Here is a 13,547-nt window from a genome sequence, read left to right as displayed (position 1 = left end):
AGTCTGATGTACACATCAACTGACATATCACTACACCTAGTCCAGGAAAAAAGATCTTTGCTCTCTTAAACTCAGAAGACTGCTAGAAATCAGGCACCTGCTCATTCCAGGCATGAAGATGATCTGACAGCGTCACCCATTAATTACTTTGTCAAAATGCACAGGGAGAGACACAGGGACAGCAGGTAGGTTTGTCAGAGAGAAGCCGCATCAAAGGATGGAAGAGTCCACCAACATTATTAGTATAATGCTGACTCTAGCATGCAATGGAAAGCCAGGTCCAGCTCGTGTCTCCCAAAATATATACTCAGTTTCAATGGCAAGGTGCAAGACAACTGCAGCACTTACACTAAATGCCTCCTCTTCTCGGGGATACAAGGTGGTGTCAAATGGCACCCATAGGAAGGAGGAGCCATATACCTGACCCAGAAGCTTCCTGTCAGGACATTCTAGAGGTGCACTGAACATTAATGACTGCAGCTAAGGCACTGCACTTCACTATGGACAACATTGAGGTTCCATGCAGGTGTAGGGATTGTGCTAGGGCCTGGGCTTCACACAACATTGCACACATACATTCAGCTTGTGAATTGAAGTACAGAACCGTGATGGTTCTACACATCTCTCCTCCTGTCTTTTCTATTGAGCCTCTTTTATACATTATTAATGGCTCCACTTTAAGCCCAGAGTTCATGACTTTGGAATTTCCTATGTCCTTGTAGGCCCTGCATCTATAATCACACTGATGTCATTTCTTGACTTACTATGGCCTTACCTCCTGGATTGATGTCTCAATAGCGTCCCTATTGACCTACCTGTAAACCCAGACTGGTTGCATCTGACCTGCACCACTGAATAGGGTCTAATCCCCAGATTACAAGTAGCATGGATTGCTGGATTCTCACAGGGCCAATTGCCTGAACTTGACTATGTCCAACTGCGTGGATTGGATTAGGAAAAGCTTTGACTGGCTGTGGTGTTACCTCTGACTGATCATAATCCTCCTTCACCCCAGTAATGGCTGCTCCACTTTGAACATACCTATTTGTATGAAGCTCACGCAGTGTGCCTGCTGTGTAAACTGCTGGCACGTGATACAGGTGTGACATTGACATCGCACGCCTACCTCCTTGACTGTTCAGTGAAGAACTCCAAAATGAGATATGCTGCCTGTCTGCCTGCCGTTCTGTGTTAAAATCACTGAAAGCCAGAGGCTGGCAGCCTGTAATGATGACTGAAGATGCTGCACTAAGAAAGCAATGCAAATCTCAGAGGCTGTCAGCCCATGAATCAGTGCAAAATGTGCACTAAGAGACCAATGTGAAATACCCAGAGGACCAGCAGCTTCCAAGAACTGCATGAGCACTAAGAAATGTAGCAAAGAGCCATGAAATGCATCCTGTGTAGTAACACATAATGTACATGTCTCCCAATGCATGCAACTCATGGGCGTCTCTGAACTCCATAGTGAAGTGTTGAAGGAGTGAATTGGTATATGACTTAGTCCAAGAGCAGGTGGGATGATGTGAAGAGAATGGTGGTCTGTCAACACTGTCTTGCATGGATGAAGGATCGAGGAAGTTGATGTCAGTGGAGCATTCTAGCCCATTGCACTGAAGACAAAGTTGCAAGAAAGCCAGGTCCAATGAATGCAGTTTGGCAGGTACACACTGCAGTTTCCAGGGAGTGAGAGAAGAAGTGATGTAGCATATAAATAATTGGATTTGGGGCTTTAGTGAAATGTAAGTGCATGAAAAGAAAATAGATGCTATTCAGTGGCAAGATTCTGAAATCACCATTTAAGGCCTGAGAGGAAAATTGGCACAATTTTCTTTGTTTACATTTGATCTTCATTCTCCCTGTATTGCCCCTTCTTTCTTACCATTGCTCACACCACACTGAGGAGTGGAACACTCCACCCATACTGATGAATGCTGGAAATAATAAGTAGGTTTATGATGTTAATTTCATAATGCTCCCCATTTGATCATATATGTGCTTACAGGCAGTCCCAATTTACGAATGATAGTACTTATGAGTGATCGCAAAAGCAATCCTGTACAGCAATGTATTAATATTAATCTTAAAGATCTAACATGAAAACACATTCTTGTTTTTATGAATAGCTATTTTATATTGCCCCATATTGTGTTCCAACTTGTCTACAAATCAACTTGGGAATGGAATCTGTTTGTAACCCAGTGACTTTGAGAAAAAGCAATTTTGATTTATATTTCCTTTGCAACAATGATGAGAGGTATTACAGTATTACCCTTGTCTAAATCCTGTTCCTTAATGTTTTAGGACTTTGGGCTTTAGTGAATAATGCGGGTATCCTAGAATTTGTTGCTGATGCAGAACTTCTTCCAATGAGTACTTACAAGCGTTGCATGGACGTGAACTTCTTCGGGGCCGTGGAACTCACTAAAATGTTCCTTCCCTTACTCCGCCAAGCAAAAGGCAGACTGGTTAACATCTCAAGCATGGCAGGTACTGTTCCTTCATTAGTAAGTATTGAGACACACTGCATATGTTAAGCCTCAGCACTGAACTGAGTGCAACTCCTGAGATCCTTTTCTCTCTAATTAGGCCAATACAATTTAGAACCAGTCAGGCACAGGACTTTTAAGTAAATTTTGCAAGTCTGTTTTGAAAGAAATGGCCAGGGCTCATCCAGACATGTCATGTTTCTCCTCTTCAAGAAAAAGGTTTGTATACCCTTAATATTTTCTTATAATTGAGAATGCAACAATTTGAATATGACTCAGGAACATTTTAAGAAATATAGCTGACTCATAAACAGCATTTCCTCCAAACTCCACAGTCCTGTGTACATCACAGGATGGGTGTACATCACAGATTGGGTGTCACCGTGTCTCAGTGGTTAACCTCGCAGCACCAAGGACCCGGGTTCGATTCTAGCCTTGGGTGACTGTCTGTGTAGAATTTGCACATTCTCCCTTTGTCTGTGTGGGTTTCCTCCGGGTGCTCCGGTTTCCTCCCACAATCCAAACATGTGCAGGTTAGGCGAATTGGCCACACTAAATTGCCCATAGTGTTAGGTGCATTTGTTGGTGGTAAATATAGGGTAGGGAAATGGGTCTGGGTTGGTTATTCTTCGGAAGGTCGGTGTAGACTTGTTGGGCCAAAGGGCCTGTTACCATACCTTAGCGAATCTAATATTGATCAGTAAGCCGATGTGATGACTCCGATCCCCACACTAAAAAAAACCATTTGTGTGGAACATGCCCTCTGTGGCAGTACCTGCAGACTACGTCTCCTTGACCTCTGCTACTTTACTGCCCTCAGCTGGTCACTGCCTAGCACTCTCCCAAGCTGCTGTGCTGCCTGGGTGCAGCCCTTCCTGAAGCTGGAAGGCTTTGCCCTGAAGACTGGGGCAGCTGCACCTTTCCCCTCCACCCTATCCCTCCAGCCACCCCAATCTCTCGCTCCCAATCTCTGTCTCCTCCTCACTCCTGGCCTCTTCCTTCACTGAGATCGTCACACCTCTGTAGCTGTGTACACACAACATGGTGATGATTGTGATACATGTATAGACATGTGGGTACCATTTCTCATTATGAATAATCAGTCCAGGTAAAGATAATATTGTACAAACTTAACCTTTCCATGCCCCAGGTTTGTCAGCTGGGGAGGCCAGAGAGTAAAGATGCATGTGCACATATCTTTTGGAAAAGGTTCGTCTATAAACATCACCTTGGATTTTCATTACAGATTACTGGAAAAGATGCTGAGGAAAGGTGTGAATGTAACACCTGCAGCTTAGAAATGTTCAATGCTCCAAATTCCTTCAAAAATAAGCATAGTGCAAGAGCAAATTACTGCAGATGCTGGAATTTGTACTGCACTTGCTCTCTCTCTTGGATGCTGCCCGACCCATTGTGATTTCCAGCATTTTTTTTGTTTTCAGTTTTTTTTCAGCTTCAATTAAACACCATTATAATTGTAATTGGCTAAGTTGGGGTCAGCTGTCGGTTTTTGTCCCACAATTCCAAATCCCTTAATTCTCCTTAAGGGAGCTGAAATTCACCCTTAGGGTTTTGCCCCTCAGCTTTACTATTGATTACATATTGGAAAACTGGATTGGGAATGGTATATCCAACACTTTAGATTTTCAGAGCATTAAATAATTGTTTGGTTTTTACGTTTCTGGGCAGAATTTCCTAGTTTACTATTTTAATATGTACATAACTTAAAACTTCAAATTCAGTTTGTACAAAAGCCCAAAATGACATTCATGGTGTAGTCAAGTATGCCTGACCAGGATTTTATTCATGCTTTTATAAATCTGTTCTATTACAGGAACTACACCAATGGTAGGGTTTGCAGCATATGCTGCCTCAAAAGCTGCACTTTCTATGTTTTCCAATATTTTGAGACAAGAACTTGCCATCTGGGGAGTCAAAGTGGCTACCATCCAGCCTAGTGCTTTCAAAACAGGTGTGTATCTGCAAAGGAAGATATTCCCCAGCCTTGGAGCTACTGGACAATTTTCACAAGCCTCACTATTCTCTTTTCATCATCTGACATTCCCTAAATGGAAGAGAGTGCAAATCAAATGCTAAAATTTGTGTGTATGTATGTGTGTGTAAAATACATTATATAATGTGAGTAGTGAGCACAAGGAATTGAAGGTTTAAATCAGATAAATAAATGAATTGCCTTTCTGAGAATACAATTAGGCCAATATAATAATCCTGATTGAAATCACGTATTGCTTTGAATTTAATTATGAATTCTATCTGGAATGGATTTTTATGGGCTCCTCAAGTCAATGCTCAGTCCATCTGAAAACACACTTTATTGAATTCTGACATGCTTAAAAAATAGCCAGTTTCAGTTGTACATTGATCACCTGTGATTAAGTGATGCATTGTTTTGTAAATCAAAAATCAATTTATTATTTATTGGGAAATAATTATTTAATGGTTGTGGGGGAAAAAAACTGGTAGCACAGATCATGTCTCTTGGGATCACTGACAATGAATGATTACTTTGAGTATTTATATACAATGAGTGCTAACTGCCTTGATCCCACCCTGTCTGTAGCAGTATGAGGATGACCTCTAGTGTTTAATATTAAGCTTCAGGTAACTTTAGGATAGCTAGAATGATGATGAGTCTGAGCAAGTGAGGTTGAAGATCTCTTGTGAAAATTTGGGGGTGTTTTACATTCTAATTTGATTAGGAAAACATGTGGAAGGAAAAGGGAAGCTGCTCTTGGATATCTGAACAATTAACACTGGGCATTGGAGTGTAATGTTGGATTTTGGTAATTGAGGAGTTTTGTTGTTAATTGACAATAAGAACCTAGCATGAAGAGTAAAAAAGCAATATTTGTTCAGCAATTTGGAACACTTTTACATGCGTTCTGCCTTTTTGTACCTATTTCTATCAGGCCAAATTTCCCTCAGTACTTTTATATATCCAGAACTGCCAGACCATATTGAGCCTGCAACTTAATGTTTGCCAAAGTATTGGGATAGGAGATTGATTGTTTGAAACTGCTGAGAAATTGGTTTGGTGCTGAAATTAAGTAGCTAACAGATTGACCAACAGGCTCAGGTCCATCAGGATATAACATTTGAAAACAAATAACAGAAATATTATATTTTCCAATGTTTATCTGTCTGATTTTCACATTTGTCTGGTGATATTTTGCTCTGTACTCAATTCTCTCTGTTCTGACTCATTATCAAACTTGATTCATTCTTTGGCTAACACTTCCACTGATCTTCAATTTCCTTGAGATTTCATGCTGTTGAAATGTATTGGTTGAATCGCCTTCTATTATATCTCTTTAGTACCAAGAATACATATTTATTTTCTAATGCTGCAGCTTGCCTCTCTCATTCTCTTGCTAATGCCTACGAAGAATGTATTACTTAAAGTTTTAAACTTTTTTTATTTCCATAGGTATATTTGGTACCACAGATCAGTGGAGCAACCAACACACACAAATTGTGCAGCAGCTCTCTCCTGATGTTAAAAAAGATTATGGTGAAAACTACATAATTGCATTTAGAGGAACGTATGGTAAATGGCAGGCTGGTTTGCAAGATGAACTACAACCTGTTCTTAATGATATCTCCACTGCACTGATAGCAAAAAACCCCAAGAGCCACTACTCCCCTGGAAAAGCAGCTAACTTTCTTCCATTCATCTATCGCTACCTTCCCACCCACTTGTCTGATTTTATTTTTCATCACTTACTCAAATCAGGTCAGGATGTACCAGATGGAGTAAAAGAAATTGGATAGTAAGCCATTCTGAGTTGGCACTGACAGCTAATTTGTACAGGCTATTTACTAACAACTAACAAATTCTATCTTGAAAACTTTTTATATTGATTACTCAGATGCACAAATATTCAGAGGTAAGGTTTTCTGTATTGATCTGAGAATAAGCATTGTACACTTGTAAAGCTTGATGTCTGAGTGAGCATTTATTTTCCAGAATCATTCAGCAGCAATATTGCAAATTTTTGCACTCAATAGAATGAACTATTTATAATCAAAAGAACAACTCCAGTTGACACAGCACAAAGAAAGGAAATTCTTTCACAGTGTAAGAATCCTTCATTGAGATCTATTAAGATACCACTTCATTTAATGGCTTCAGTTATTCTTTTAACACTGTTTCACTGTGCCATAGTGTCACATGAGTTATTGTGACTGCTCGAGACATTTAATAAAAGGAGTGGCTAAATGCATCATTATGCAGAATGATAGATAGATAGAATTGTGATGAGAAAGTTGATAAAGGGTTATGGGGAGAAGGCAGGAGAATGGGGTTGAGAAACATATCAGCCATGATCGAATGGTGGAGCAAATTCAATAGGCTGAATGGCCTAATTCTCTCCTATATCCTGTGGTCTTTTTTTCCCTTTCCTGTGTATTTCTTGCAAATTGGCCTCATCCGTGCAAGATGAAAAGCTTAGACTAAATATATCCTATTTTTCAGCAATGCTGAAATTCTGTACTGGCAAATGACTTTTTAATTTTGTAATATATACTAAATGACAACTATAAATGTACAACAACTTAACACACTTTTGAACATGTGGTGCAGTGTGAATTGAAGATTGCATAGAGTGAAAACAATTGTTTTTACAAGCTGTATTAATTCTTAAGGAGAGTGGATTTTTAAAATGCGTCAGAGTATGGACGGAAGATGTGTACATACACAATTTGGCACTGCTGGCTTCCATGCAAATTTGACACGACCATCCCCACCCTGAACAATCTGCATGAGGACACTTTGGGGATTGCATTGGCTACCTGATGGGCATATACAGGCTAATGTTGTGAGCTCAGGGTAGCAGTTGGGAGGAGTGAGGGGCAAGATGAGTAAAACATGAGCCACCAATTCTGACCCCACCCTATTTGTCATATTTGCTGAGCTCCAGCAGGGCTTAGTGGCTGTACATTGGAGGGATTGGCTTTTTAGAACTTAAGTGCCCTTGCATTTAGCAGCCCCACACAGTCCCGACTTTTAGATCAGCTGCTGTCAACTCAGCCATCTGGGGTGCTGGAAGAGCCTATCATTGCTTGTCAAGCGTCAGAACCCATTGCTGTGTCTGATTACACACAAAAAAGCAGATCCAATTCAATAGGAATTGCTAACACAGATGAGAAATCAATAATTATTTGATGACAACATGAAGTACAATGGGCAATTGAAGCAGAAAGGCTGAATATGTTGAAAAAAGATACATTTATCAAAGTTTAACATCTTGCAATCTTCAAGACAATTCACAAGACTACAAATTAAAAGGGAAATCCAATATTTATATTGAGTGGAGATTGTTAATAGGTTAGCAAGTGGACTCTGATTGTTATAGCATTACCATCGAGAATGTAGCAGTTGATGATTGACTGACTGTTAACTGCCAGGCTTTGTTTAGATATCAACCAAGTTAACCTGACTCTGGTTCATTTCTCAAGATAATGTCTTCACCGGTAAGAGTCAAGTTAACTGGTTTGATATCTAGGGTGTAGGTGTGCTCGCTAAGCTGTAGGTTTGATATCCAGACGTTTCATTACCTGGCTAGGTAACATCATCAGTGGTAACTTCCAAGTGAAGCGAAGCTGTTGTCTCCTGCTTTCTATTTGTATGTTTGTCCTGGACGGGGTTCCTGGGGTTTGTGGTGATGTCATTTCCTGTTCATTTTCTGAGGGGTTAATAGATGATATCTAGATCTATGTGTTTGTTTATGCATTGTGGTTGGAATGCTAGGCCTCTAGGAATTCTCTGGCATGTCTTTGCTTAGCCTGTCCCAGGATAGATGTGTTGTCCCAGGATAGAATTGGTGTTTTTTTTTATCCGTGTGCAGGGCTAAGAGGGTTTGATATCTAAACAAAGCCTGGCAGTTAACAGTCAGCCATCATTGACTGCTGCATTCTCCATGGTTTTTCCTCTACCATTCAATGTCCACTTGCAATTAATCAGCACTTATCTAGTGCTTAACTTAAGTTATCACATTATTTGTGCTCTTGAAAAACATCCTGGTGCGTGCAAGACAAAATAATTTTCAGCAATATTCAAGCTCTGTAACGATCAAATGGGTTGAAAAATTAAACTGTTAGAAATACAGTAGGGTAGTCAACCTTCTGGGCACTTTATAATCTTTTTAGTTAAGATAAAGGGTGTGCATTAAACAATTTACACATGCTGAATGACCTTCTGTCTATTTCTAACAGTTTTCAGTAATTAGGTAAAGGTGGTGCTGTAAACCACACACTGAATCGTTGCTGTTTGTAAAATGATCATCATTGTTAAAGTTAAAATAGACTAGAAGAGTCTTCTGAGTCCCAGCTGGACAATTATTTATTACATTGGCTGGTGGACACAACCAACTTCTATTCTTATGTCTGATTGTCAGTCACATAATCAATAGTTGTGTAAATGGGAGGCTCAAGACCATCCCAACCTTGGGCATAGTTAACATTATTTATGATTTGCTGCCTGGAATGGTCATTGATTCCAGAAGTTAGCTGTTGCATTTGAAGGAAACACTTACCTCACTGGCAATAGCTCAAAAACAAATCTTAGTGTAGAGGAGTGGGAAAATAGTTATGTGTTTTGCAGAATTGGGAAGGCCTCTCAGCCAAAGTTTAGTGTAGCATTTTTTAAAAAAAATTACCTCTGCTAAGGCTGCAGTGGCCACTTACTCATGTAAACCTTTCAGTGTGGAAACAGGCTATTCAGTCAAACAAGTACACACCAATTCTCTGAAGAGCATCCCACCCAGACTTACCCTCCTACTCTATTTCTGTAAACCTGCATTTGCCATGGCTAATCTACCTAACCGACCCATCGCTCAACACTATGGATAATTTAGCATGGCCAATCCACCTAAGCTGCATAACCTTGGACTGTGGGAGGAAACCAGAGCACTCAGAGGTAACTCACACAGACCAGGGAGAATGTGCAAATTCCACACAAACAGTTGCCCGAGAGTGGAATCAAATCTGGGCCACTGGTGCTGTGAGGCAGCAGTGCTAACCACTGAGCCACCATATCACCACCTAAAAAGCCTAAGTGAAGCCGGCCCAGCATGTTCCACTCATCATGACCCAATTTCTCAGAAGGGCAATAAAATAGTTGCTAGGCCTCTGATCAACAAATGCAAGGGGCCTACTACCTGTTTTGGGTGGGTGCCTTACATATGAAAAGCACAATGGAATTAGTAATGGCCAAGATGTTCACACAGGTTCAAAATGGGACATTCTGCTGCAAATATTGTGATGATGTTGCCTGTTGTATGGCCTGAAGAAAATGTGCTACATATCAATTTCCATTCCGCAAACATTGTGCACTGTTCAGTAGAATGTGAAATATTCCTATGCAATATACATATTTAACCAGGATGGAGTCACATTTTGATTAGGCAAGTGTTTGATTAGGCAAGTGTTCAATTACTAAACTAATTGTATATCTCATATTCTGTGCAGGCTCTGCTATTACAACAAATGAGACTTTGTAATTAAGGGGAATTTTTTTTATCTCGAGCTCAGGGAAATATTTTATTATAACAAGTCTCTTGATCCAGGAACTTGAAGTGAAATTCTGTTATATCTACTGCAATCCCTACCAGTAGAGTTCATTCATTATCTTGGGTCAGCTTCAGATCACTACCTTTTCTACACATTTATTCACATTACAACAATCAAATAATCTTAGGAGCAATCATTCTGACATTTTTAAAAGGTAATTGTACAACAAAAATCACAAGAAATGTAGCTTTTTATAACAAAAGAATAAATCATAATAGAAAATATTTATACCAAAGCTGTAAAGTGCTGTATGGAATATGAAATTATGTGATGGTGGATATTCCAGTGCTTGGAATGAATATTGAAGAGCTTATCAATAGTCATATTGAGCAACACAGACATGTGCTCAGTTAACTCCAAGATTCCTGTGAAGTAATGGAATGTTCTGAGCTTGTAAACCTATCCAATTTTACATTATTTGTATTTAGCGTTAGGGAGCTATGGGATATAACTTTTTTCAATTTTCATAAAAGATGTTTGTGTTTTGAATGTTCTAAATCTCAGGTCTCAAAGGTGATATTTTTGAGAAAATAAATGGTGTGCAGCTGCTGTCTTAAACTTAGCAATAATAAAACCACTACATAATAGATTAGTGCACGACCATAAAATATTCCAAATTGATAAACTCCACTGAGTGAATCAAACCCAATAACTGTCTCTTTTATATCTCCATCTTGTGCAAGGTTGTAATTTCAGCAAGTGTTGCTTACTAATTTTTTTAAACATAAAGCCTATCTGAATAAACAGTACTGCACCAGTATTTTGGCATTAGTAGGTTATAAAGCCACCATATTTATGGTTTAATTTTTGTTTGTGTCACCCATAAGAAAACAAACATCAAAAATTTTAAAGGAATGTCAAAATCTTCATGCTTGCTTTAAATGGATGGACGAATTAACATTGTAATTTAAATTGAGTATATTACTTGCAACTTTTGTTTTCAGGACATTTGGGGGCATCATTTGGTATTTTATTTTGAAGTATTATATGAATTTTCAGTTGGTTCTGGAGAATATTTATGATAAATCTCACTGTTTTAGCTGACTGTATTTTGTGTAATGGTATATAATTGAAATTGACTTGGAATTTTGTTTGTGTGGATTTATCTCTGTCTTGTTTTCAGTTGATAACTCTCCATATCTCTCTCTAAATGAGGGGTAATGAACAATCTGGTATTTACAATCACTTATTCGGCAATGAGAACACTAAATCTGTTTTTACTGTGGCATTACAATGAAACCTCACAGTAAATTTATCTAATTTTATTGTAGAGCAAAATGTATTGCAACATTTTTGACCTCTTCAACTGAAAAATATGAGACATATGACAACTAGCTGCATGTGAAAATAATGAAACTGTTCTACTTCTAATGTTTTGATTATGGCGTTGTCACGCTGTGGGTGAATAGAAGCATTTTTCTTTACAATCTAAGTATTTAAAGTTATCACTTCAAATGATGACAGATTACCAAGGGTCGAATTTTATGTGCTCAGGTGTCAGATTGCATACCGGGTTCTTGAATTGTGCTGCCATTTTCTTGCCAATGCAATGCACAGTTTGAAATTGCCAAAAGTGGCACTGAGTATGCAACCTTAATTGCTAAGAAATTATCTGGTCAGACTTTCATGTTGTTAATAGTTACACTGCATTGTTGTTAATTGTGTCTACTTGTATTTACAAGTATGACATAGATCAGCCTGATCAGACACTGATACAACTTGCAAGTGTATAATGTAGAACAGTCGTTGTTAACTGTGTACATTGTTTATGTTCCATTGTTATGCTGTTGCATTTTAAAGGCGTTTCTTTTTCAGATCACTAGTTAAGTCAAGATTGCTCAGTTTAATGACCAGCAAAATATAAACCATTCATTGTGTCTGTAACTACCTACAGGTTTTATTTTAACATGTTGTCATTGTGATTTCTGGAGGTTTTGATATATTAAACCTGTTGGTTTACCATTGTGTCTATGCTACCAGTTATACAATTATACAAGACTATTTGGTGATGTAAGCACTGAATCTTTAAGATTACATAATACTTAGGTAATTATTATTCCTTGATTCAGATTACTTCTACTTTGTATAGGCAAACACAATTAAACTAATATACATAGAGGGCAAGTTATATTTGTAAATATTGAGGTAAAGCTCCTTTTTTTTAAAAGATACTTTAAGTTTAAATAATATCTGCATATGAAATATATAGAGATACAATTTTAAAGGATTGGCATGCTGAACATGCAGATACATTACATCTCATTCATCAGGTGAGTTATATTGCTGTAAAAAAATTATAATATGCAAAACCTCATCCGTTCATTTGTTGTGTGGTTGGTCATGAAATCTTTGATATTTGTTCACCTGGCAAGACAGCTTGTTGGTGCTTAAACATTTGAGCATATCTGTAAATCAGTTTGGAAAGAATGACACCTCTCTGTCACCTGTAAAGTATTATCCTCACCTATAGGACAGTCTTTAATTACATGCATTGAAACATTGCTTAGTTACATCAATGGAATGGCAAAACAGAATAAGCCATCTCAACACTGTTGTGTGATTTGCTCTTTTTCAATATATACCTCTTCAACCCAATTAAACTGATATCTTGTCTCACCTATGTTTCACAATTTACATTGCATTACATTTAAATATGTGTCCACGCTATTAGTATCCCTGAACTGAACCATTGCCACTTTGGAAAGTGGCAATGGCTGAACCAGATAAGGCATTATAATGCATATGAAAAATGTTTTGTAGATAAAACAATATCTGTTTTAAATTGTGTTTTTTAAAATCAGGATTAAAAATATTTGATCTAAAACCTCAATATTAAATCTGAGAAACTTCTTAAAATGTGAACTTTCTTCATCCAAGGCACACATGCCAGGTTTTTATTATCCTTTGTTTTTAAAGCGAGCTGTGTACGTAAACATCTACAGCCATGTGACATTTTTGAAAATGCAGGGTAATAAAAATTGTTCAACTTGCTCAAAGAACCTTGAAGTGCTGAATTAGTAAATAAGTGGATGTTTACTGTAAATAATTCTCAGTTTTGTTAAACAGACACAGATCTACCTTATTTGTAACAAAATAAAAGCCATATTGATGTTACTTGATTTGGAACACTTTTAATAAAGCTTGTGTAAAATACTGGAACAGAAAATTGCTTTCAAATTTGTAGCTGAAGAAACTTGGATTTGATGTGCGAAATAAATTTACACTTCTGTTTATTATTTTGCCTGGTTCTTTAACAATGAAAGACAAATCAACATGCTATTACAAACATTGGGTCTATAGTAAGTATTGATCAGCATAGGGTCATGGAGGAAGGCCATTCAGCTCTTTGAGCTTGCCCACCATTCTGCATCATGGCTGATCATCAACCTCAACACCATATTCCCATGCTATCTCTGTATCCCTTGATGTAATTGGTAATGAAGTAACCAATTAATCACTGTCTTCAAC

The 13,547-nt window shown here is 38.1% G+C and overlaps 1 protein-coding gene across 1 annotated transcript in view; it reads left to right on the top strand.

Moving 5' to 3' along the window:
* Nucleotides 1-13,233, top strand: part of hsd17b2 (hydroxysteroid (17-beta) dehydrogenase 2) — a 44,322-nt gene extending 31,089 nt beyond the window's left edge. Inside the window, exons 3-5 of the mRNA XM_060837991.1 lie at nt 2,305-2,490; nt 4,324-4,461; nt 5,938-13,233. Of these exons, the coding sequence (XP_060693974.1) occupies nt 2,305-2,490; nt 4,324-4,461; nt 5,938-6,281 (668 nt within the window). The 3' untranslated portion in view covers nt 6,282-13,233. The remainder of the gene's footprint in view (nt 1-2,304; nt 2,491-4,323; nt 4,462-5,937) is intronic.
* Nucleotides 13,234-13,547: the final 314 nt, after the last annotated feature.

Source organism: Hemiscyllium ocellatum, chromosome 17, assembly GCF_020745735.1.
Source record: "Hemiscyllium ocellatum isolate sHemOce1 chromosome 17, sHemOce1.pat.X.cur, whole genome shotgun sequence".
NCBI lineage: Eukaryota > Metazoa > Chordata > Chondrichthyes > Orectolobiformes > Hemiscylliidae > Hemiscyllium > Hemiscyllium ocellatum.
Note: the sequence above shows the minus strand (reverse complement) of the source record. Positions and strands in the feature narration are given on the sequence as shown.